Raw genomic sequence first — 22,628 nt, 5'->3', positions numbered from 1 at the left:
TCCAAGTGGCCAGTGACAAGCAGTGCCCTTCACACCAAAGGGCAATGCTGCATGATCAAAGAGTGAAGGGGAGGGCAGGGATTAAATCAAAACAGAGTTGGATGGGAACATAATGCACTCTGTCCCTGCGGCGCCCACCTCTCCCTGAACAGCTTAAGGGTGTTGGTGGACACCGTGTGTTCTTTCTCCAAACACCTGGGCTCGAACATACCCGCGAAATCTCCTGGTTATTTTTTTTAGGTGTGAGACACAGTGAAACTCCTTATTTTTTTTCTCTCAGTGAACCATCTCAGACACTTCTCACACTCCTTTTTTTTCTTATTTTCCTTAAACCTGCGGTAGTGCTTATTTTCTCCCAGCACCGATATTGTTTGTGTGCAGGTGTGAGACATACTGAAACTCTTGCTTATCTTTTTAAATTTTTTTTAAGAAAAGAAACACCCAAGTTGCCAGTGACAAGCAGTGCCCTTCACATCAAAGGGCAATGCTATGTGATCAAGCAGTGAAGGGGAGGGCAGGGGTTAATCAAAATAGAGGTGGGACGGGGAAATAATACACTCCACTCCTTGCGGTGCTCACCTCTCCCTGAACAACTCCAGGGTGCTGGTGGACACAGTGTGCTCTTTCTCCAGAGACACCCGGGCTCTAACATAACTGTGAAATCTCCTTTTTAATTTTTTTCGACACTGATCCAGCTCCCTCAGAGCCAGTTCACAATGTGAATAGGATATCTGATACTCCTGTTTTTTTTTTGTTTTTTTTTCCCTCTTTACCCCCACACTACCTCCTAACTGCAGTAGTGGTTATTTTCCCCCGCACCCATGTATATGTGTGCAGGTGTGAGACACAGTGAAAGACACAAGGTTTATGAATCTTTATTCATTTTTCACCACCAGGAAGAGAAAGAAACACCCAAGTGGCCAGTGACAAGCAGTGCTCTTCACATCAAAGGGCAATGCTGTGTGATCAAACAGTGAAGGGGAGGGCAGGGATTAAATCACAACAGAGTTGGACAGAAATAATACACTCCACTCCTTGCAATGCCCACCTCACTGAACAGCTCAACGGTGCTGGTGAACACCATGCGCTCTTTCTCCAGAGACACCCGGACTCTAACATAACCGCGAAATCTCCTGTTTTTTTAAATTTATTAAACATTCACAGTTTACAAAACAGTTAACATTTACAGAGAAACAGCAATTTTACAAGGGAAAGGAATGGTAAAGCCAAGCCCCAAATCCTGACATTCAACCGGTTTTCAGGGAATTGACGACAAACCTCAAATCCCACTTTCAATCATTACAAACAGTAACAATGACATTTGTACATATAAGACAGTCCAATTACATAAGAAACAGTGCATGTCCTGTTTATTTTTTTTTCATTAACTCCCACACTACCGCCTAACTGTGATAGTGCTTATATTTTTCCCCAGCACCCATATTGTGTGTGTGTGCAGGTGTGAGACACAGAGACACAAGGTGCACGAATCTTTATTCAATTTCCACCACCAGGAAGAAAAGAAACACCCAAGTGGGCAGTGACAAGCAATGCCCTTTACATCAAAGGGCAATGCCGTGTGATCAAACAGTGAAGGGGAGGCAGGGATTATATCAGAAATAGAATTGGAGGGGGAAATAATGCACTCCACTCCCTGCGGCGCCCACCTCTCCCTGAACAACTCCAGGGTGTTGGTGGACACCGCGTGCTCCTTCTCCAGAGACATCCGGGTTCTAACATAACTGCGAAATCTCCTGTTTTTTTTATTTTGTTAAACATTCACAGTTTACAAAACAATTAACATTTACAGCTGTATACTGAGAAACAGCAATTTTACAAGGGAGAGGAATGGCAAGGCCAAGCCCCAAATCCTGACATTCAACCGGTTTTCAGGGAATTGAGGACAAACCTCAAATCCCAGTTTCAATCATTACAAACAGTAACAATGACATTTGTACATATATGGCAGTCAAATTATGTAATAAACAGTGCATGTCCTGTTTATATCTGTCAACCAGAGCTCCCTAATTGGCTCAGGTTAACAGCCCCTATGAAGGATCTCATAGTCTAGGAGACCAACATGGCCCTGCCTCCAATTACTACAGTCCCCTTGCTTATTGACCTCTCTGTCAAGGGCAATAGTTCTTTCCTATTCACTCTGCTTAGGTTCCTTATAATTTTGTATGCCTCAATTGAATCTTTTCTGAGTATACGCTCTTTCAAAGAAAACAACTCCAATCCATCATCCAAAATTCTGTATTCCTCACAACATCAATATTAATCCTGTCTGAAGAAAGGCACTGGATTTGAAAGTCTAATTCTATTTACTCTCCACAAATGCTGCTAGACCTGTGGAGTTCATCCAGCAATTTCTGCTTTTTTTCAGATTTCCAGCATCTTTATTGTAAGATTTATATTTTTGTGATTAATCTGTATTCTTTCTTGTGTAATCAGACCCATTTTATAATGTGAATTCTATGTGCAGCACTCTAGCTGCAGAATAACTAATATTTTATATAGTTATTGCTAGCTGTGAAATGCTTCTATTTACTGAGATGTAAGCAGATGGTTTCTCATCTATATTATGTTGCGAGCAGTTCTTATGCAGCTGCATCAGCCCAAGGAGTCTACCAAAAGGTTAACCTTCAGCCAAAACATCAGATGTACATTATGCTGTCACTCGTGTGTGGGATTTGGCATATCTCAAGAAATATCAGATGCAACTGCTATCCATTAAGTCTCTTTGGTATTGTGATGTTACCAGTTGCTATGGTCACAAATTTACCAACGGGCCCATGAGATATAGTCTGCGCAGGCCAATGTCAATGCTGGAAATGGCTGTGATCCTCTTGGGATAAAAAAAATTAATTTGCATGCCCAGAAGCTAGTTATTTTGATAAGTAGATCTACTTGGCTTACAGATGAGCTAAATTGCTTCCTGATTTTGTTGTTCAAAGGCTGATTTCTCCACAAGTTGATCAAGAAACTGACTACTTTGCTGAATGATAGATTCCTTAATCCTAAGAGGCTGATCCCATAATACTAAGCAACAGAACCCTTTGCTAATGGTATCCTGATCTTATTCGAACAGCTGATTACACTTAAGCAGCTAAACCTTAAATGTTCAGATGATTCCTTTGATCAGCTTTTTTTTTGCTAAGATAGCTCTATTTTACAGGGAAACCCCTTTCCTTTTTAAGTACAATGCTCAGGTAGATCTGGCAGCATTTGTGAAGAAGTGAGTAAAGACTTCACAACTGATGCCAGAAGTGTTTTTTAACAATGCTTATTAAATTTCAGACTTCCAGCATCTGTAATATTTTACTTTTATTTTCATTTATCTAAGCAAACCTGAGACTTCCATTCTTTTGCTAATTGCAATTATAATTCACAGGATCACTGACTGTTTTAATTGGTGAGGAATGAAGATTGAGTATTCCCTCAACTCCCCTCTCCATTTGTTTTGTAAATCAGAACAGAAGCAAAATGCTGCAGATGCTGGAAACCTGAATTAATGAAAAAAATCCAAGAGGTCAGATGATGTGTGTGGAGGAAGAAACAGTTGTTCAAGTCAATGATCTTTTGTGAGCACAGGAACAAGAAATGTAGGTTTTAAACAAGTGGAATTTGGTAAAAAATAAATCTAAAGCGGGAATGTATTGATGACTTGGGGATTTAAATGGCAAAGGAAGGCTATGTGGTGCAAGGCCAAAGCAAATGGTAATATAACAGGTAAAGGAAACAGAATATGTCTCTAGAAGGTGAACGGCAGAATAATTAACAGATGCTAATTGAAACCAAATAAAAATAAATAAAACTGGAAAATGTTGGAAAAAGTCAAGTCGGTCTGGCAGCATCTTTGGAGAAAGAAACAGAATTAATGTTGGGTCCAATATGACTCATCTCTATGCACAGATCCTTCCAGACCTGCTAGGGTTCTCTAGCACTTAGAGTCATAGAGCTGTCCAGCACAGAAATAGACCCTTCAGCCCAATCGTCCATGCCAACTAGATATCCTAACCTAATCGAGTCCCATTTGCCAGCTCTTGGCCCGTATCCCTCTAAACCCTTCATATTCATATACTCATCCAGATGCCTTTTAAATGCTGTAATTGTATCAGCCTCCACCACTTCCTCTGGGAGCTCATTCCATACATGCACCACCCTCTGTGTGAAAAAGTTGCCAGTTAGGTCCCTTTTATATCTTTGCCCTCACACCCTAAACCGATGCCCTCTAGTTCTGGATTCATCAACCCCAGGAAATTAGACTTTGTTTATTTATGTTATCCATGCCCCTTATGATTTTATAAACCTCTAGAAGGTCACCCCTCAGCCTCTGACACTCCAGGGAAAACAGTGCCAGCCTATTAAACCTCTCCCTATAGCTCAAGTTCTCCAACCCTGCCAATTCCTTGTAAATATTTTCTGAACCCTTTCAAATTTCTCAAGATTTTCGAATAGGACGGAGACCAGAATTGCATGCAATATTCCAAAAGTGGCCTAACTAATGTCCTGTACAGCTGCAACATGATCTCCCAACTCCTATACTCAATGCTCTGACCAATAAAGGAAAGCATGCCAAATGCCTTCTTCACTCTCCTCTACCTGTGACTACTTTCAAGGAACTATGAACCTGCACTCCAAGGTCTCTTTGTTCATCAACACTCTCCAGGGCCTTACTTACTATTTTTTTTTATAGATATTTTTATTGGGAATTTAACATTTTGACAAATTTACAAAAATAAGCAGAATTTTCAAGCACAAACATTAATATAAAAATAGATCTTAAATATATAATCATCAAAATTCAACTAATCCACAATCATCCAGAGTGTATAGTTGAGTCGCTTACATCCTTCAAATAAGAGAAAATGTTCTCTAATACACTCATAACAGTATGATTAAAAGGAAGCTATTTCCAAACAATAAGAACAAACAAAAAAAATTAAACATGTTTGAATGGAGATCTTCCCCCTTGTTCTCAGGGGGCCTTACTACCTTTCCAACGTTCCACCATATCCTCTCCCAAACAGTGTCCCACCCTCGACCCGGGCGCTCCTTAATAGGATTTAGATATAATACCGAGCTAGAGTTAACAGTGAGCGCCGCACCCCCACCCCACCCCACCCATACCTGAGTATATCTAATAGCATCAATGCCACGTACAAACACACATAACTATAAAATTACAACTCCAACAGATTACAGTTAAGTATAATAACATAGCAAGGAAGACAACCCCGCTCCCAGAGGCAAAAGTAAAGTAGAATAAAGTAACCATTTCTCCCCACGGAGTGTGGGAGAGGCAAGCCAACATAAATTGTCTCTTACGATTTATTTAACCGAGTCTAAAAGTTTCTTGGCCTCTTCCGATGATCTAAAATTATACTCGGATCCTTCGTGGGTAAAGCATAATGTCGCTGGGTAGCGTAAGGTGTATTGAATATCTAAGTCCCTTAAACATTTCTTCACCTCATCAAACGCCTTCCTTCTTCGTGCCAAAGCCGGGAGAAGTCCTGAAATAACATAATCTTGGATCCTTCATGAATCATAGCTTTAGGATCCTTTCCAAGCTTTCTGGAGGCATCCAGGAGTATCTGCCTCTCCCTATAACTCTGCAGCCGGAACAGGACCGGGCGTGGGCGCTGGTTTGGGCCAGATCCGCGTACTGCGACCCGGTAGGCCCACTCCACCCTTACCCGGTCAGTTTCAGCCCCCAGGTTTAAAATCTGCGGCAGCCATCGCTCCAGAAATACTACTAACTGTTCTTTCCCTTCTTGCTCTTGAAGGCCCAGCAGCCGAATATTCTTTCTCCGATTTCTGTTGTCAATATCATCGATGTAAATTTCAAAGGCCCTGACTCTCTGCTCCAGAGCTCTCACCTGTTCTGCAGCTGTTTGAGCTGCAGCCTCGGAGGTCGTGGCCTTTAGTTCCACCCCCTCCACTCGGCCCTGCAGCTCTTCCATGGTTTGATTCTGTTTCTGCAGCTTTTCTTCGAATGCATTCCATCTCTGTCTGGATTCTGCGATGAAATTGACGAGTGTCGATTCCAGTCTAGCAATCATCTCTATAAGGCCTGTTTTTACATCAGCTGCAGCCAGAGGAGAGGAGGGTGGGGAAGGGGTCTTTGTTTTCTGAGAGCTGCGGGGTCCCTTTGATTTACTCATTATCCACTCAGTATTAGACTATTTAAATATAATATTCAGCAGCTAATTAAGATTAAAGAAATTTTTTGGGTGGTTTGGCAAGTGTGGTGGGGACAGGAAACCCACTTTACCCAGGTTTTGGGAAGGGCTCTGTAGACTCAGACTTGCTGAGTCGCCGCCATCTTGGATCTCCGCCTTACTTACTATTAAGTGTATAAGTTCAGCTCTGATTTGTTTTTCCAAAATGCAGCACCTCGCACTTATCTAAATTAAATTCCATCTACCACTCCTCAGCCTATTTGCCCACTGATCAAGATCCCATTGTACTCTGAAGTAACCTTCTTCACAGTCAACCATACCTCCAATTTTAGTGTCATCTGCAAACTTACTAACCAGACCTTCTATGTTCACATCCATTCATATAAGTGATGAAAAGTAGTGGACCCAGCAGCGATCCTTGTAGTACACCACTGGTCACAGGCCTCCAGAAAGAAAAACAACCAACTACCATCGCCCTTTGTCTTCTACCTTTAAGTCACTTAGTTTCCACATTTTCAGCATTCATAATACTTTTTACCAAAGATAAAGAAAACTTTAGGAACTCTAGTGGTACATTGGTAGTATCCATACCTCTGAACTATGAGGCTTGAGTGCAAGTCCCACCAGTTCCAGAAATGTGTAACAACATTTGAGTAGGTTAATTAGAAAATATCTAAAAGACTTAAACAGTAGCTTTTAAAGAAAAGTGAAACAAAATGCAGAATTTCCAATATTTTATGTTTTTATCCTAAGTGACATTACATTCCTTGAGTGGATGATTGACCATCAGATGGATAAGGTCTGGTTCTGCCATTAGGTATGGCAACTTTAAGGTGTCTTCAGGGACAAGGTTTGTGAGGATCTTTTCTCAGGTGATGGGATCAATAGGGTCTCCCTGAGTGGGACTACCTCAAAAATGTGGGCTTTGTGTTGTTTCCTTGGGGCTAGGTCTGTCAGAGTGACTTAGACATAGGGTTTATACAAATCCCTCAGAAAGTGAGGTCTATGTTGGGCAGGGACTGTCAGAGACACCCTTAGAGGGTGAGATCTGAGAGGAACTTCCTCAGTGGTGATGTGTGACAAATTCCCTAGGAGGTCAGGGTCTCTGAGGCAAACACTCAGGAGGTAGAGTCTGAAGGAACCCTCAGGAGGTTGGAATCTGTGCAAATCTGCCTCTGCCCCTGTCTGTGAGGGACTTCCTTAGGAGGGAGAGTCTGTGAAGGACTCCTTCAGGGTTAGGGGGTTGGTGAGAGGATCTTCCTCAAGGCATGGCATCTTTAAGAACTTTGTAGTCTGTAGAAGAGAGACTCCTTGGAAGGCAGGTTTGTGAAGGATACACTCAGGGGCAGGTTCTGTGAGGTACACCGTCTGGGGTAGGGTCTGTAAAGGACTCTCACGTGTGGTCTTTGTGGGACTCCCACCTGTGCAGGGCCTGAAAAGGGACTCCTGAAGAAGGTGGAGTCGATGGGGGCCTTTGGGATTAGGTCGGTGATGGGTCCCCTCAGGAATTGGATTCTGAGGGACCCCTTGGAGGGGGCAGAGTCTAAAAGGTACTCCTTTGAGGGACATGTCTGTGAGGGTCCCCTTAGGGGAATGCAGGGTCTGTGAGGGCCTCCATCATGGGGTGTAGTCTGAGGTACACACTCAAGGGCAGGATCTGTGAATGTTAGAGTCTGTGTGGGACTCCCTCAGGAGCTGGTGTCTGTGAAGGATCCTCTCAAGGGGGTAAGATCTGTAAGGGAGTCCCTCAAGCTGGTTATCTGACAGGTATGGGGAACCAGGAGCGGCGGATGGTGGGGGGGAGGGCGGAGTCTGGGCTCGGGGTCCTGTGGGGGGAGGGGCTGACCGGACCGAAGGGGCGGTTCCGGTGACTGAGTCAGAGCCACACTGGGATTGAGAGGAGGGTGTGTGTGAGACTGGGGAGAGGAACTGCTCCGAGTGAATCTTCCGTCCCGAGTGAGTGTGTGAGAGAGAGACGGGTGGGCCGGCCGGTGGGTACAGTGGAATGGCGGTGCTGGAACTCGCTCTGCAGGGTCTCTCCATTTTCGGCCTGATCCTGTTTGTCATCCTGTGGTTGATGCACTTCATGTCCATCGTCTACGGGTAAGAGGAGGGGGATTGGGATTGGGATGGGCTTGTTTGTTGTGGGGAGGATATCTTTGCCTCCCACCATTTGCTGGAAGGTTAGAGGTAATTTAACTGTTGTGGATCGGGCGCGAGTCCGGCCTCGGTCGCTTAGTTTTTAATCATGAAATATTGAACTTTATTTTTGGTGTCAGACTTACTCGGGGCCTAGTGCGCATCTAGGTTACTTTGGGCCTATTTTACTATCTACCCCCCCCCCCCCCCCCGGATGGGAAGCGATTTTGTTTAATTTAGTTATATAAACTATTTTTTCCTTATTGCCGATCTGTCCGTTTTGATATGAAGCAAATCATCGGTTGTCCTTTTGTTGTTTATTATTACAAAAAAGCCAATTCTCTTCGGCTTTTTTTTGCTTAAAATATTTCGAAATCTTTTCTTTTAATTACTTAATCATATCGATGCTTGAAATAGAAAAATATATGTATGTTTTCATGTGCTCTTCTCAATTAGACTTTTTTTCGAAGTAGGCCAGTCCAAATCTATCACCTGTGTTTAAATGTTTCAGAATATTTAAAAAATGTAACTTAGTTGCAGTATGGGTTAAAATGAACTTGATTAAAACCTTTTCATAACAAAAGTATTGTCCAGATGATACTGTGCGAAACCCTTTTAGCCTAAAAGAGATACAGCCCGGTGTCATAATCTGTATTAAAATACGTCTTTGCGTGTAGTAATATTATGATGGGAATGATGCAAACTCTTCTCCCTCCCCCACCCTCATCTCATCGTAAAGCAGTTTTAGCTTTGTTTATTTCCATCATCGTCCGTGCTTTTTAGGAAACAATATTGATCCTTTTCTTGTTTGTCAGTAATTGACAAACATCGTTTTAATAAGTATTGATGAATGTTTTGTTCATGTGGCCCAAAATGATACAAATCAGGAAATCCTTTCCTCAGTTGGCTATGGAAACGTCATGTCTAGCACCCTCTGCTTCTCAACGTGTAATTTTTTTTAACTCTCCCAATCTGTATATCAGAAAGGCTCGGGTGAAACAATTAGTCTGTAAACACGAACAAAAACAGAAGTTGTTGGAAAGTCTCAGCAGGTCTGGCTGCATCTGTGCAGAGAAATCAAAGTTAATGTTTCAGGAAGGGTCTCCAGGACCCAAAACGTTGCCTTTGATTTCTCTGTAGATAGTGTCAGACCTGCTGAGCTTTTCCAGCATTTGCTTCTGGTTTACAGCATCTGCAGTTCTTTTGGTTTTTAGTCTATCCCTATCCCTAACCCTAACCCTAAGTGTTTCTTCTTTAACACAGGGAAAATTGCATAGAGTTTCAGCTTCTGATTTTGTTATCAAATAAACTGTATTGGAAGTAAGTTTGTGGATATTGAGCTCAACAGCAATCGACCACAATTGAATAACTTGATTTTTTATATGCACATAGTTGAGAGCTCATGAGTATGACTAATGTTTTTTAAAAAGTTGTTGCCCATTAGCAGGGACAGAATTTCACTGGAAAGGGGAATATTTGGAAACTTCAACTCATTGCCCAATCATGTCTACTTCCCACTGTTCTACTGTTCTCGATATGCTGGAATTTGCCTCATATACATTACAGATGATATTTAGGACAATCTAGTACAAAACAAGACATGTGGCAATCAAAATGTCACAACAACCCCTTTTAACCTTTCTGGCTGTTTCACTTCCCTCAGGTTCCCTTAGGGCAAGAGAAACTGCAGTTACTTTTTATTCTTCACTGACAAGGCTACCAAAAGCCAACTCTGTATCTTATAGCCTGCCCTCGAAGCTTGTGCATGGCCTCCGCTTTCTTGCAGAACTGTCACTGACGTTTCAGCCCTACTAATAGAGGAACAGTGATAGAATTGCAGTAGTGACTTTTGAGTGGTGTAAGTTGTATGCAAATGTGTTAATATTGTGAAAGGACTGCTACTGTTATATTTTGTTCATGGATTTTTTTTTGAAGTACGCTACACCACATGCCAACTGATGCTATAAATTTTGGACAAGTGAAATGTTAACTCTTTTCCGTTATCAAATAGGCTTTCTCAGCACCTCATTTTCTTTTTTTTTTGAAAAAATGCTTTGCTCATAAAACATCTAGCTGAAAATGTGTTGCTGGTCAAAGCACAGCAGGCCAGGCAGCATCTCAGGAATAGGGAATTCGACGTTTCGAGCATAAGCCCTTCATCAGGAATCAAAAAGCACAATTCAAATTAGATGCTATAGAAGTGCAATAACATTCCAATTTTCTCCATTGACTATGTTACACTCTTGGGTATCACAGTACAGTTGCAATATATGTTACAATTTTTATATCCATTGAATGCCAAGCATGAAGCCTGAAGGATTCTTTGTGTGTTCCTTGCCCTATGATGCATAATGGCTGAAAGCTCTCGGTCAGTGGCCTTTTGGCACTGTGGCTTTGCAGTGGCACATCTCTATACTCCTTTTATATGTTCCTGTGTAATCTTTCTCAGTTGTGATTTTGTACTAGTCATGTGAATTCAGCTGATCCTTAATCATTTGTTAGTCCACATAACTATAACTGTAGTGCACTAAATCATTAATTTGAAGGGAATTTCCTGCAAGTATTTAACCTTCTAAACTAAAGTTGAATGAATAGCTTTGTAAAGTTGCTTCGCGATCAGACATTTTGCAGCTTGTGTGACTAAATACATAATTTAATGTGTCATGTCAGGTCGGTAAATTGTAGACAACTTTGCTTGGAGATTTCTGAGCAAGGTCTCCACCCATTTCTCTTTCAAATATAGTTCAAAATTGCTTTTAGGGATTAAAAATGGACATTGCACTTGCTGAATGGTTCCTGTTTTAGAAACTCTGTGCCTGAGTTGCAGAAAGTCTCCAAGGTTTCTGCAGCTGAAAGTTCCTCCTCTCTCCAGTCCTTAGTTTCATTTGCAATATCTCATAAATTATACCACCCAGTGTTGTCATTGCAAGGTGTATGCTTCCTCTCCCCTGAGGTGCAATTGCTCCATTGCCCTCCTGAGACCAGGCACAACTTTTAATTGAAGGCAGATGGAGGTTTAACTCCCTTGAAGACTGAATTTTATGTTCATTTATAACTGCATGTACTTGTTTTTACATGTAGATTTAAATTACAAGATTTGATTTTTTTCAAAACAGTTTCACATTTGAATGGCCAATGGCAATTTAGCATGGCCAATTCACCTGACCCGCACATCTTTGGACTGTGGGAGGAAACCGGAGCACCCGGAGGAAACCCACACGGATACAGGGAGAACGTGCAAACTCCACACAGTCAGTCACCTGAGGCGGGAATTGAACCCGGGTCTCTGGTGCTGTGAGGCAGCAGTGCTAACCACTGTGCCACTGTGTCGCCCGTAATCTCTGATCATTCAAAATATACATGAAAAGCAAGTTCCAAATCCTGATGGTTCTTGATCTAATCACGTGCAATCGTCATGAAATATGCTTTTGTATAATGATTGTCTGTCAGGCTGTGTCCCACGCTTCAAAGACCACAAACAATGCTGTTTAAATTTGCTTATTAAAATGAATAGTAAAAATTCATGGCATTGGTTCTGAGTTGTCTTGTAATACAACTAAAGAGAGTAGAAGTAAAATAATCCAACCAGAGAGTTATCTGGAAATAATAAAACAAGCTTTGTCCCATCTATAATTTTTCTCTCTTCAGCGAGGTGTTGCTCACTTATGACTCATGACAATTTAATTCTATGGTGGTAGCTATCTCCAAGGATTCAATGTAGCTATATTCCTCCTTATTTGCAGTTTTTCATTTTCACTGTGTGATTTCTAATGGTTTTTCTCTGGTATTAGATGTCTTTAAATAAGATATACTTCTGGGTGGTTGGCTCATGCTGAAGTTATCAGGAAGTCCCTGCATTCTCATCCCGCTGCTCAATTGAAGTGTGGTAGCCCTCAGGTTAAACTCTGACAGCTGCCATTGGTCGTGGAAGTATGTGATGTACCTTCTGATTTGCATTTTGCATCAAGTACTTGAGTCACACTGGATGTCACACCTGGAGACAACTGTAAACAATTTATTTGTCTATATCCAGTTACAGGTATTTACCTCCAAATTGAAAATAGTTATCCATTCATACTCACAGAATGACATTGAATGGTTCAGAAGGAAACCTCTCACCCATCATACTAGTGTGCTTACAATTAACTAGATTTCCATGTTGCGCATTTATTTGTAACACATTGTTTTTTTTTCTTTACATTTCTTTTTTAAAAGTTGTCTCGTTTCTCCCCAATTAATATTTCTTCCATTTGATACCTTGACTGTTTTAAAAGCAAAAGTCTCATAATCAGCTGAAACTGCTGTTTGTTACTTTATCATTTACAAATATTTGGAGACCAACGGGAAGTGGCTCATAAGGGATAGACCAATCAAAACTAAATTAAGTGGTTTAGAACAATGCCAATCAAACAATCAGGAGATGATCATGATGGTTCTGAGTTTTTCCTTACGCTGGAGCAACTCTAATGCAGGCTGCACATGTGAAATTCTTGCTCCACTATCAAAGAAGTCTTGATGTTCTGGTTTCTAGTCGTCTTCCTTGTAGTTTGTGATTTCAGAGTGCTTTTTGCATTTGTGAGCTGCAGTCAAGGCTGAAAGGCCTCGCCAATGCTTTATAATGGAATGGAAAGACACTTGCACTTCAATGAATGCTAGCTGTACGTGCTTGCTGTCCATGTAACGGTCCTGTCCTTTTCTAAATTGCCATGTGCAAGATCATGGAAATTAACTAATAATGTCCTTGATTTTAATGACTTAGACCTTGGATGCTTTGCAATCAGCTGTCAAGTCCTTAGCTCTAAAAGTCAGAAGAATGAGAAATTCTCTCTTTTTGAAATATGTAAAATTCTTATGGAGCTTTATAGAATAGATGAGAGGCTGTTTACTAGGGAATCTAAAATTAGATGTTCCAGTCTTGGAATGAGAGTTTGACCATTTTAGAACTGAAATGAGAAATTCCTTCACTCTTGGCAGTTGGCAGTTTTGTAATTCTCTATTCCAGAGAGCTGTGGGCATTCAGTTGTTGAGTACATTCAAAACATATGTTTTGGGATTTAAGGGATATGTGGCTGGTGCAGAAAGGTGAAGTCAGTCATACAGCCTGGAAGCAGACCATTCGGTTCAACTACGCTGACCAGGTTCCCAGGTACTTGCCTGTGCCTGGCCCATGTCCCTGCAAGTCTTTCCCTTTCAAGTACTTATCCAAATTTTTTTAAAATGTTGTAACTATGCATGCATCCACCACTTCCTCAGCCAGTTCATTCCACACACTAACCACTCCCTGTATTAAAAAAGAAGTTTCCCCTCATGTTACTTTTAAATCTATCTTCTCTCACCTGAAAAAATGTCCTTAGTTTTGAACTCGCCACCTTAGGAAAAAGACTTTTGCAATTCACCTTGTCTCTGCCTTTCGTGATTTTATAAATCTCCATAACACTATCCCTCAACCTCTTAAGCTTCAGTGAAAAAGGTTCCAACCTATCGAGCCATCCATTCCCGGCAACATCCTGGTAGAGGTCATTCTGCTATAATGCGTGTTACATTAATGCAAATTTGCTATAACACAATCAATGAATTGGAGACACTGCTTCTAAAAATGCAAACTTTTAAAATGTGATTACATTGCCAACATCTTAAGCATTGTTTCTAAAGCACTATTTTCCATAACACGGGGTTGCACAAGAACACAATCATTGCATTATAGAAGAACTGCCTGTAAATCTTTTCTGATTCCTCTTGAGTTTAATAATATCCTTCCTATAATAGGGTACAGACCATACTCCAGAAGAGGCCTCACCAATGTCCTGTACAACCTCAACATGACTTTCCAAGCTCTATACTCAAAGGTTCCAACAATGAAGGCAAGCATGCTAAATGCCTTCTTAACCACCTTATCTATCTGTGATGCTAATTTCAAAAAATTATGTACCTGAATCCCTAGATGTCTGTGTTCTCCAACACTGCCCTATCATGAATTGTATAAGTACTGCCCGGGAAGGTAAATTTTCCTGTTAAATACTTCATGAATAGGCGGAGCAAAGACTCCACAGAAGTGGACACAGACACAGGAACTTCTGGGTACGTGAACTGATATATTCAGGCTGTGACTGAACCCACGACACGAAACGTGTACTGTTTCCCACCTGTTGTCGTCCTCTAACCAAAAAGGTTAGGTCAGGTCTTTTTTATTTATTCAATCTCTCTTGGCAATTTAGAGCAGATGGGGATGGAGGTCAGGGAAGTTGCATGCTCCTCTTGCAAGATGAGGGAGGTAAGGGTCACTACTCGCGTCCCTACTGATTTCGCCTGCGAGAAGTGCACCAAACCCCAGCTCCTCACAGTCCATGTTAGGAACTGGAGCTGGATGAACTTTGGAATATTCGGGAGGCTGAGTGGGTGTTAGAGAGGAGTTATAGGGAAGACATCACACCTAGGTTACAGGATAAAGGTAACTGGGAGAGGGAACAGGAATAGGCAGATGCTGCAAGGACCCATGTGGCCATCTCTTTCCCCCCCCCCCACACACACACACACACACACACACACACACACACACAAAACAGTAAGTGTACTGTCTTGGATACTATTGGGGTATGACCTACCGAGGCTCCCCCCAAGTGACCAGGTCTGTGGCACTAAATCTGGTTCTGACTCAGAAAGGAAGAGGGAGAATAGGATAGTGACAAGAGATTCAGTGGGGAGAGGAACAGACAGGAGATTCTGTGGTCGTGAATGAGACTTCCAGATGGTATGTTGCCCTGTGGGGGCCAGGATCACGGATGCCTCTGATCTAGTCTACAGGATCCTTAATGGGGTGGAAGAGCAGCAAGAAGTCATGGTACACATCAGTATCAATGACTTAGCTAGGAAAAGGGATAAGGACCTGAGAAGAGAATATAGGGGGTTAGGTTGGAAGCTAAAAGGCAGGACGAGCAGAGTAGTAATCTCCAGGATTGCTACCAGTGCCGTTGGCTAGTGAGGCTGTGAATAGAGAGCAAGTGCAGATGAACAAGTGGTTGCAGGGCTGATATCGGAGGGAGGTCTTCAGGTATGGGCCACCTTTTGGGGAAGGTGGGACTTGTACAAAAAGGATGGACTGCACCTGAACCGGAAAGGCACCAATATCCTGGGCGGGAGATTTGCAGGAACTCTTTGGGAGAGTTTGAACTAGTTTGGCAGGGCGGGGTGGGAACTGGAGCTACAGATCTGATGATGAAGTAGCTAGTGAACAGCCAGATACAACTGCAGAGAATCTGTGAGGAGGAACAAACAGTTAATAGGGCAAAGATGCAGTCAGTGTGATGGATTGAAATGTGTTTATTTTAATGTAATAAGTATCAGGAATAAGGATGATTAACTTAGAGCATGGATCAGTACTTGGAACAATAATGTTGTGGCCATTAGAGATTTGGATATCACAGGGGCCAGAATGGTGGTTGAATGTTCCAGAATTTAGATGTCTTAAAAGGAATGGGGAGCGGCATTGCTAGTAAGGGATAGTATCACAGCTGCAGAAAAGGAGGTCATCAAGGAGGCTTTGTTTGCAGAGTTGGTATGGATGGACGTCAGAAACAGGAAAAGAGCATCATTTTATTTGGCGTTCTCTATAGATTCCCCAATAACAGAGGAGCATATTGGGAGGATTTTGGAAAGGTGCAAAAGTAACAGGCTAGTTGTCATGGGTGACTTTAACTTCCCTAATGTTGATTGGAACCTCCTTAGTCCTGAGTTTGGATGGAGCAGTTTTTGTCAGGTGTATCCAGGAAGAATTCCTGACTCTATATGTAGATTGACTAGAGGGGAGGCCATATTGGATTTGGTGCTTGGCAACAAGCCAGGGCAGATGTTAGACCGCTCTGTGATAGTGATCACAACTCCTTGACCTTTACTATAGTCATGAAGAGGAATAGGAGCAGATGGCAAAGTATTTAAATGGGGTGGGAGGGAGGGGGAATTACAATGCAATTAGGCAGGAACTGGGGTGCCTAAATTGGGAACTGATGTTCACAGAGAAATGCATGACAGAAATGTGGAAGTTGTTTAGGGGGCACTTGCTGATAGTGTGACAAACCAATCCAGCACTGAGGTAAGGAAAGGATAGTAGTGTGAAGGAACCTTGGGTGACCAGGGATGTGGTGCATCTAGTCAAGAGGAGGAAGAAAGCTTACTTAAGGTTGAGGAGATGAGGAATAGACAGAGCTCTAGAATGTTACAAGGTAGCCAGGAAGGAACTGAAGATGCATCTATTATCAGTCATAGAGATGTACAGCATGGAAACAGACCCTTCGGTCCAACCCATCCATGCCGACCAGATATCCCAACCCAATCTAGTCCCACCTGCCAGCACCCGGCCCATATCCCTCCAAACTCTTCCTATTCATATACCTATCCAAATGCTTCTTAAATGTTACAATTGTACCAGCCTCCTCCACTTCCTCTGACAACTCATTCCATACACATACCACCCTCTGTGTGAAACTGTTGCCCCTTAAGTCTCTTTTATATCTTTTCCCTCTCACCCTAAACCTATGCCCTCTATTTCTGGACTCCCTGAACCCAGGGAAAAGACTTTGCCTATTTACCCTATCATTGCCCCTCATAATTTTATAAACCGCTATAAGGTCACCCGTCAGCCTCCAACGCTCCAGGGAAAACAGCCTCATCCTGTTCAGCCTCTCCCTATAGCTCAAATCCTCCAACACTGGCAACATCCTTGTAAATCTGTTCTGAACCCTTTCAAGTTTCACAACATCTTTCCGATAGGAAGGAGACCAGAATTGCAAGTGTAATGCTGAGAGATGCTGAGATGGTCTTGTCGGGGATTATGAATTAAATGTATTAAAAATAACTTAGAGGAGTCCCTTATTTATGAACGTTTGACTTCTACTTGCTCGTGCTTAACACAATTCGATGCAGGGGTGTAATTTTAAATATCCAACGCATAAAATATTTCCTGAACTTATAAAAAGCTGCTTTATATTGTGTTCTGACTTGTGTGCAAATCAACCTGTAAACTGATTTGCAGTGGGAATGGGATCCGTTCACAACTGGGGTACTGCATGTCCAGGGAGTAAGATGAAGGTTTGAAATTGTCCAGATGGAATTCCACATCAACGCAATGGTCAAAAAAGCACAACAATGCCTTACTTCTTCAGGAAGCTAAAGACATTTCACATGTCCACAAAGACAGTCGCAAATTTTAATAGATGCATCACAGCTTGGAGGGCAACAGCTCTTTGCAAAATTGCAAAAACTGCAGAGATCCCTGAACACAGCCCAATCCATCTCACAATTCAGCTTTCCATCGATTGACTCCATCCACACTTCACACTGACTAATCAAAGACCCCTCCCACCCTGGTTGTACTCCCTCCCACCCTGGTTGTACTCCCTTTCAACCTCTTCCATTGGGCAGAAGGTAAGAGTTTTAATACACACACAAACTGATTCAAGAACAGCTTCTTCCCCGCTGTTATCAGACTGAACAGATTTCTCCAATATTAATGTTTATCTCTCTCTGTGCATCTTCTCTGCAGCTGTAATACTGTATTTTGCACTCTGTACCATACAAAGTGCATCAGGGTAGAATAATCTGTATAGCATGCAGAACAACACATTTCATTGTATCTCAGTATATGCAGCAATAATAAATCAAAACTCAAACTCCAAATGAGGCTGAAAAATTGTAGTGAGAAATTTGGGGGATTGATGGGGGAAATGCAGAGAACATGGTTGTAGACTTAGTCTTGATTAACTCTAGAGAATTAGATGAACTTTTGTGGCAAAGGAATCTGTGGATGTTCAATGGCATGCTGTTTTATTTCATTTTTGGATTTAGTCTCCAAATATCTGTTGATAATCAGCCTGTCCCTATAATTGTGATACTGTGTATGAATATCTGAGCATGTGCTATAAGGTTGTATCCTAATTGATCAGTAGAAATACTGTACAGAAATTATTAAAAATCAAATGTTTTATAAATGTTTGCCTGGTTTTGAGACTTTTTGTGTCTGCATGGAACTTCAAGCTAGAGTTTTGTTAGAAAAAAAACATTATTTCAATGCATTGTTTACTGACCTTCACAGATTTATAAGCGGATAATTACAATTGCACAAGCTATGTTTTAAGTTTATTAAGCATTTGTAGAAAATCTGTCTGGCACTTTATATTCATCTATATAGCAATGGGACTGTTTGTGTTATACTGCTTTGATATATTGTTTCATGCAAAGTTGATGGAATGTTGCCCAAAACCAAATATTGTATACTCAGGAAAAATCTGTCTGTTTCCATGCTGTACAACTGTGACTCTATACCACTGTGACTATAAAGTACATTTCGTCCCACTGGCAGGATAGATGCGTCAGAGATGGCGGGTGACATAGTGATACTCAGTGAGGAGTCTTCAACATTAAATTGTGGTATTAGGTCAGACATAAGGAAGGAATTGCTGATTGCCACTTACAGACTCCCCTTTCAGCTGCTGGATCAGTACCCCTCGATGCTGAACAGTGCTTGGAGGAAGCACTAATGGTGCCTAGACCACATCCTAAGTCCTGGATGGGAGATTTTAATGTTCATCATGTCTCTGTGTTAAGTTTGTTTTTTCCAGAGATTCTTACACACTTGATGCAACTGTGACACATCAACTTCTGTGAACAAGCTACCAAATTTATTACGCACAGTGTAGTACAAGTTTTCTGGAGGAACCTTTTAACACACACCTCACAGAGCTTACTGGGTCATGGCAAAAGCTCTCTCTGAACAAAGGAAATAGTCTTTCCTTGCTACAAAACTCTCAATATCCCAGTTAATACTGCCCACAAGACAACCCTCAGCCATCCCCTTATAGTGGCATGCCACTCAAGATACAATGCAGTGACCACCCCACCTCCAGAAACAGTGTAATGCAAATCATCCCTTAATGGTCAAATCTGTTGCAAATCGATTTTGTAACTATAGGGGAGTAGTCAAATTCCAACTGTAATGTTCTGGATGAAAATGTAAATCATTCCTGAATGGCAAGGAAATAGCTGTGTAAACCTCCCACATTCCACCTACAAGACAAAGACACACCACCAAACCCCCGGGGCATTCAATTTCTTGCAGGTCAGTAGAGCAAATTAACTCTTTAATATCTCATTGGTAGCACCAGTACTGACTGAACTGGCCAAATCCTAAAAGTCATGGCTGCCAGACTGATTCTGCTGCAGATGGTGAAGAATCTAGACAAAGGATGACACCTAATTGACTTTGTATTCACCAATCTGTTGGTTGCAGATTCATCTGTTCATGACAGTATTAGGAGGAATGCTCATCCTTGTGGAGACAATGTCTTTAGATTAGATTAGATTACTTACAGTGTGGAAACAGGCCCTTCAGCCCAACAAGTCCACACCGTTTGTCTTCGTATCAAAGATATCTTCTCTGTGCTATCAAGCAGCATTTGATGAACCGTATCTTGCTCAATGGCAGTCAGTTTGGTTCCAACAGGGCCGCTCAATTCTTGACCTCATTACAGCCTTGGCCTCAAAATAGACAAAAGAACTGAATTTCAATATTGTGAGAATGCTTGCCTTTGGCATAAAGGCAGCATTTGATTAAGAATGGCATCAAGGACCCCTGGAAAACTGGAGTCAATGGAAATAGAGGGGAGGTCGGTGGTGGGAGGACAATATTTGTTATGACCCTCCTCTTTGCTCCAATAAGTTCAAAGCGGCATGTGCTGAAATGATGGACAGCGGGCTAGCTATTGTCAAATATATCTGGATAATCTAAAGCTCAGTCTTTGCCCGCTTTCCATTATCAGAAGCGCTCAGTAGTCCAGACTTGTCAAATTTTAACTCTGGTTCTTTTTTTCTCCTGCAATCCATCTTCTTCTGTACCTCTCCCCGTCTCCTCTCGCAAGATGAACATTGACTTCTATCACAGATATCAAGATTCCGTTCAACAGGGATGTCTTTGCTGCAGCTGTGCGTGTTTTTCTATTCTCAGTCACTTCCCTCTCCTCTTTAATTCATCCATTTTCCAATAACCAGTTGTCTCTTTCTCTCTCTTTCTCTTTCTCTCTCTTTCTCTCTCCCCCCCCCCCCCACCTCCTCTCTCCGCTTCCTCTTCACAACCATTTCTTTCCCCCCACTTTACAGTTCTACTCCAAAACAACTGCATGGTCCAGCTAGTTGCATCAGCACTCATCTAATTGCATGCCTGTCTGTCCAGGCATCCACAGTATCAGCTGTAGTGACTTTTCATTCTATGCAGTTACCTTTGATGATACCACACAAGAGGCTTTTCTTGATCCCATTTGTTTCTCATGTATAAGCAACTATTGATAATGTGATCCGAAAGACATTCAGATTCTGCATGTATGTTGATGTCTAACTCTACCTCACTGCCTCTCTTGATCCCTGTATGGTTTCTAAATGCTTATCTGGCATCCATCTCAACAGCAAACTGTGTTCTTCTCCCTGACACATGTCTAAGGCCAAACAGACTGTTGGCAATTTTGGTATCATATTTGATTCTGAAATAACCTTCTAACCACAGCATTACTAAGGCCACGTATTCTCACCTCCATAAGGTTATTTGACTCCAAAGTCACTGAAAGTGTGTGTGCGCAGGTGCAGCAGGTGATGAAGTAAGCAAATAGTATGTTGGCCTTCATAGTAAGAGGCTTTGAATGTCAGTGCAGGGATGTGTGCTGCAACAGTACAGGGGAAACCTGGAATATTGTTGTGGAATTTTGGTCCCCTTATCTGAGGAAGGATTTTCTGGCTATTGAAGAAGTACAAATAAAGATTGACTCTTGATACCGGTAGGGGAATCAAAACCATGGTCGCACTCTAAATATACGGAGTAGGTCATTCAGGACTGAGATGAGAAATTTCTTCACCCCAGAGTGATAAGCCTGTGGAATTCTCTACAACAGAAAGCAGCTCAGACCAAAACAGTGAATGTTTTCAAGAAGAAGACAGTTATATTTCTTGGGGCTAAAAGGATCAAATGATATGGGAAGAAAGTGGAAACGGTATTGAGTTTAATGATCAGTCATGATTATATTGAATGGCAGAACAGGTTTGAAGGTAAAAACAGGTAAAAACAATGACTGCAGATGCTGGAAACCATATTCTGGATCAGTGGTGCAGTTCAAGCAGCATCCAACGAGCAGTGAAATCGACGTTTCGGGCAAAAGCCCTTCATCAGGAATAAAGGCAGTGAGCTGGAAGCATGGAGAGATAAGCTAGGGGAGGGTGGGGAGAGAGTAACATAGAGTACAATGGGTGAGTGGGGGCGGAGATGAAGGTGATAGGTCAGGGAGGGGAGGGTGGAGTGGATAGGTGGAAAGGAGCTAGGCAAGTCATGGGGACAGTGCTGAGCTGCAAGTTTGAAACTAGGATGAGGTGGGGGAAGGGGAAATGAGGAAGCTGTTGAAGTCCACATTGCCCTGGGGTTGAAGTGTTCCGAGGCGGAAGATGAGGCGTTCTTCCTCCAGGCGTCTGGTGGTGAGGGAGCGGCGGTGGAGGAGGCCCAGGACCTCCATGTCCTCGGCAGAATGGGAGGGGGAGTTGAAATGTTGGGCCACGGGGCGGTATGGTTGATTGGTGTGGGTGTCTCGGAGATGTTCCCTAAAGCGCTCTGCTAGGAGGCGCCCAGTCTCGCCAATGTAGAGGAGACCGCATCGGGAGCAACGGATACAATAAATGATATTAATGGATGTGCAGATAAAACTTTGGATGTGGAAGGCTCCTTTAGGGCCTTGGATAGAGGTGAGGGAGGTGGTGTGGGCACAGGTTTTACAGTTCCTGCAGTGGCTGGGGAAAGTGCCAGGATGGGAGGGTGGGTCGTAGGGGGACATGGACCTGACCAGGTAGTCACAGAGGGAACGGTCTTTGCGGAAGGCGGAAAGGGGTGGGGAGGGAAATATATCCCCGGTGGTGGGGTCTTTTTGGAGGTGGCGGAAATGTCGGCGGATGATTTGGTTTATGCGAAGGTTTGTAGGGTGGAAGGTGAGCACCAGGGGTATTCTGTCCTTGTTACAGTTGGAGGGGTGGGGTCTGAGGGCGGAGGTGCGGGATGTGGACGAGATGCGTTGGAGGTCATCTTTAACCACGTGGGAAGGGAAATTGCAGTCTCTAAAGGAGGAGGCCATCTGGTGTGTTTTATGGTGGAACTGCTCCTCCTGGGAGCAGATACGGCGGAGAAATCGGGAGTACAGAATGGCATTTTTGCAAAAGGTAGGGTGGGAAGAGGTGTAATCCAGGTATCTGTGGGAGTCGTTGGGTTTGTAAAAAATGTCAGTGGGCAGA

General features: G+C 42.5%; 1 protein-coding gene across 1 annotated transcript in view; it reads left to right on the top strand.

Moving 5' to 3' along the window:
- The first annotated feature begins 8,057 nt into the window (after window positions 1-8,057).
- ugcg (UDP-glucose ceramide glucosyltransferase) overlaps window positions 8,058-22,628 on the top strand; it is a 40,621-nt gene continuing 26,050 nt past the window's right edge. Inside the window, exon 1 of the mRNA XM_060839339.1 lies at window positions 8,058-8,288. Coding sequence (XP_060695322.1) covers window positions 8,191-8,288 — 98 coding nt within the window. The 5' untranslated portion in view covers window positions 8,058-8,190. The remainder of the gene's footprint in view (window positions 8,289-22,628) is intronic.

This window comes from Hemiscyllium ocellatum, chromosome 2 (genome assembly GCF_020745735.1).
Source record: "Hemiscyllium ocellatum isolate sHemOce1 chromosome 2, sHemOce1.pat.X.cur, whole genome shotgun sequence".
Classification (NCBI taxonomy): Eukaryota; Metazoa; Chordata; class Chondrichthyes; order Orectolobiformes; family Hemiscylliidae; genus Hemiscyllium; species Hemiscyllium ocellatum.
Note: the sequence above shows the minus strand (reverse complement) of the source record. Positions and strands in the feature narration are given on the sequence as shown.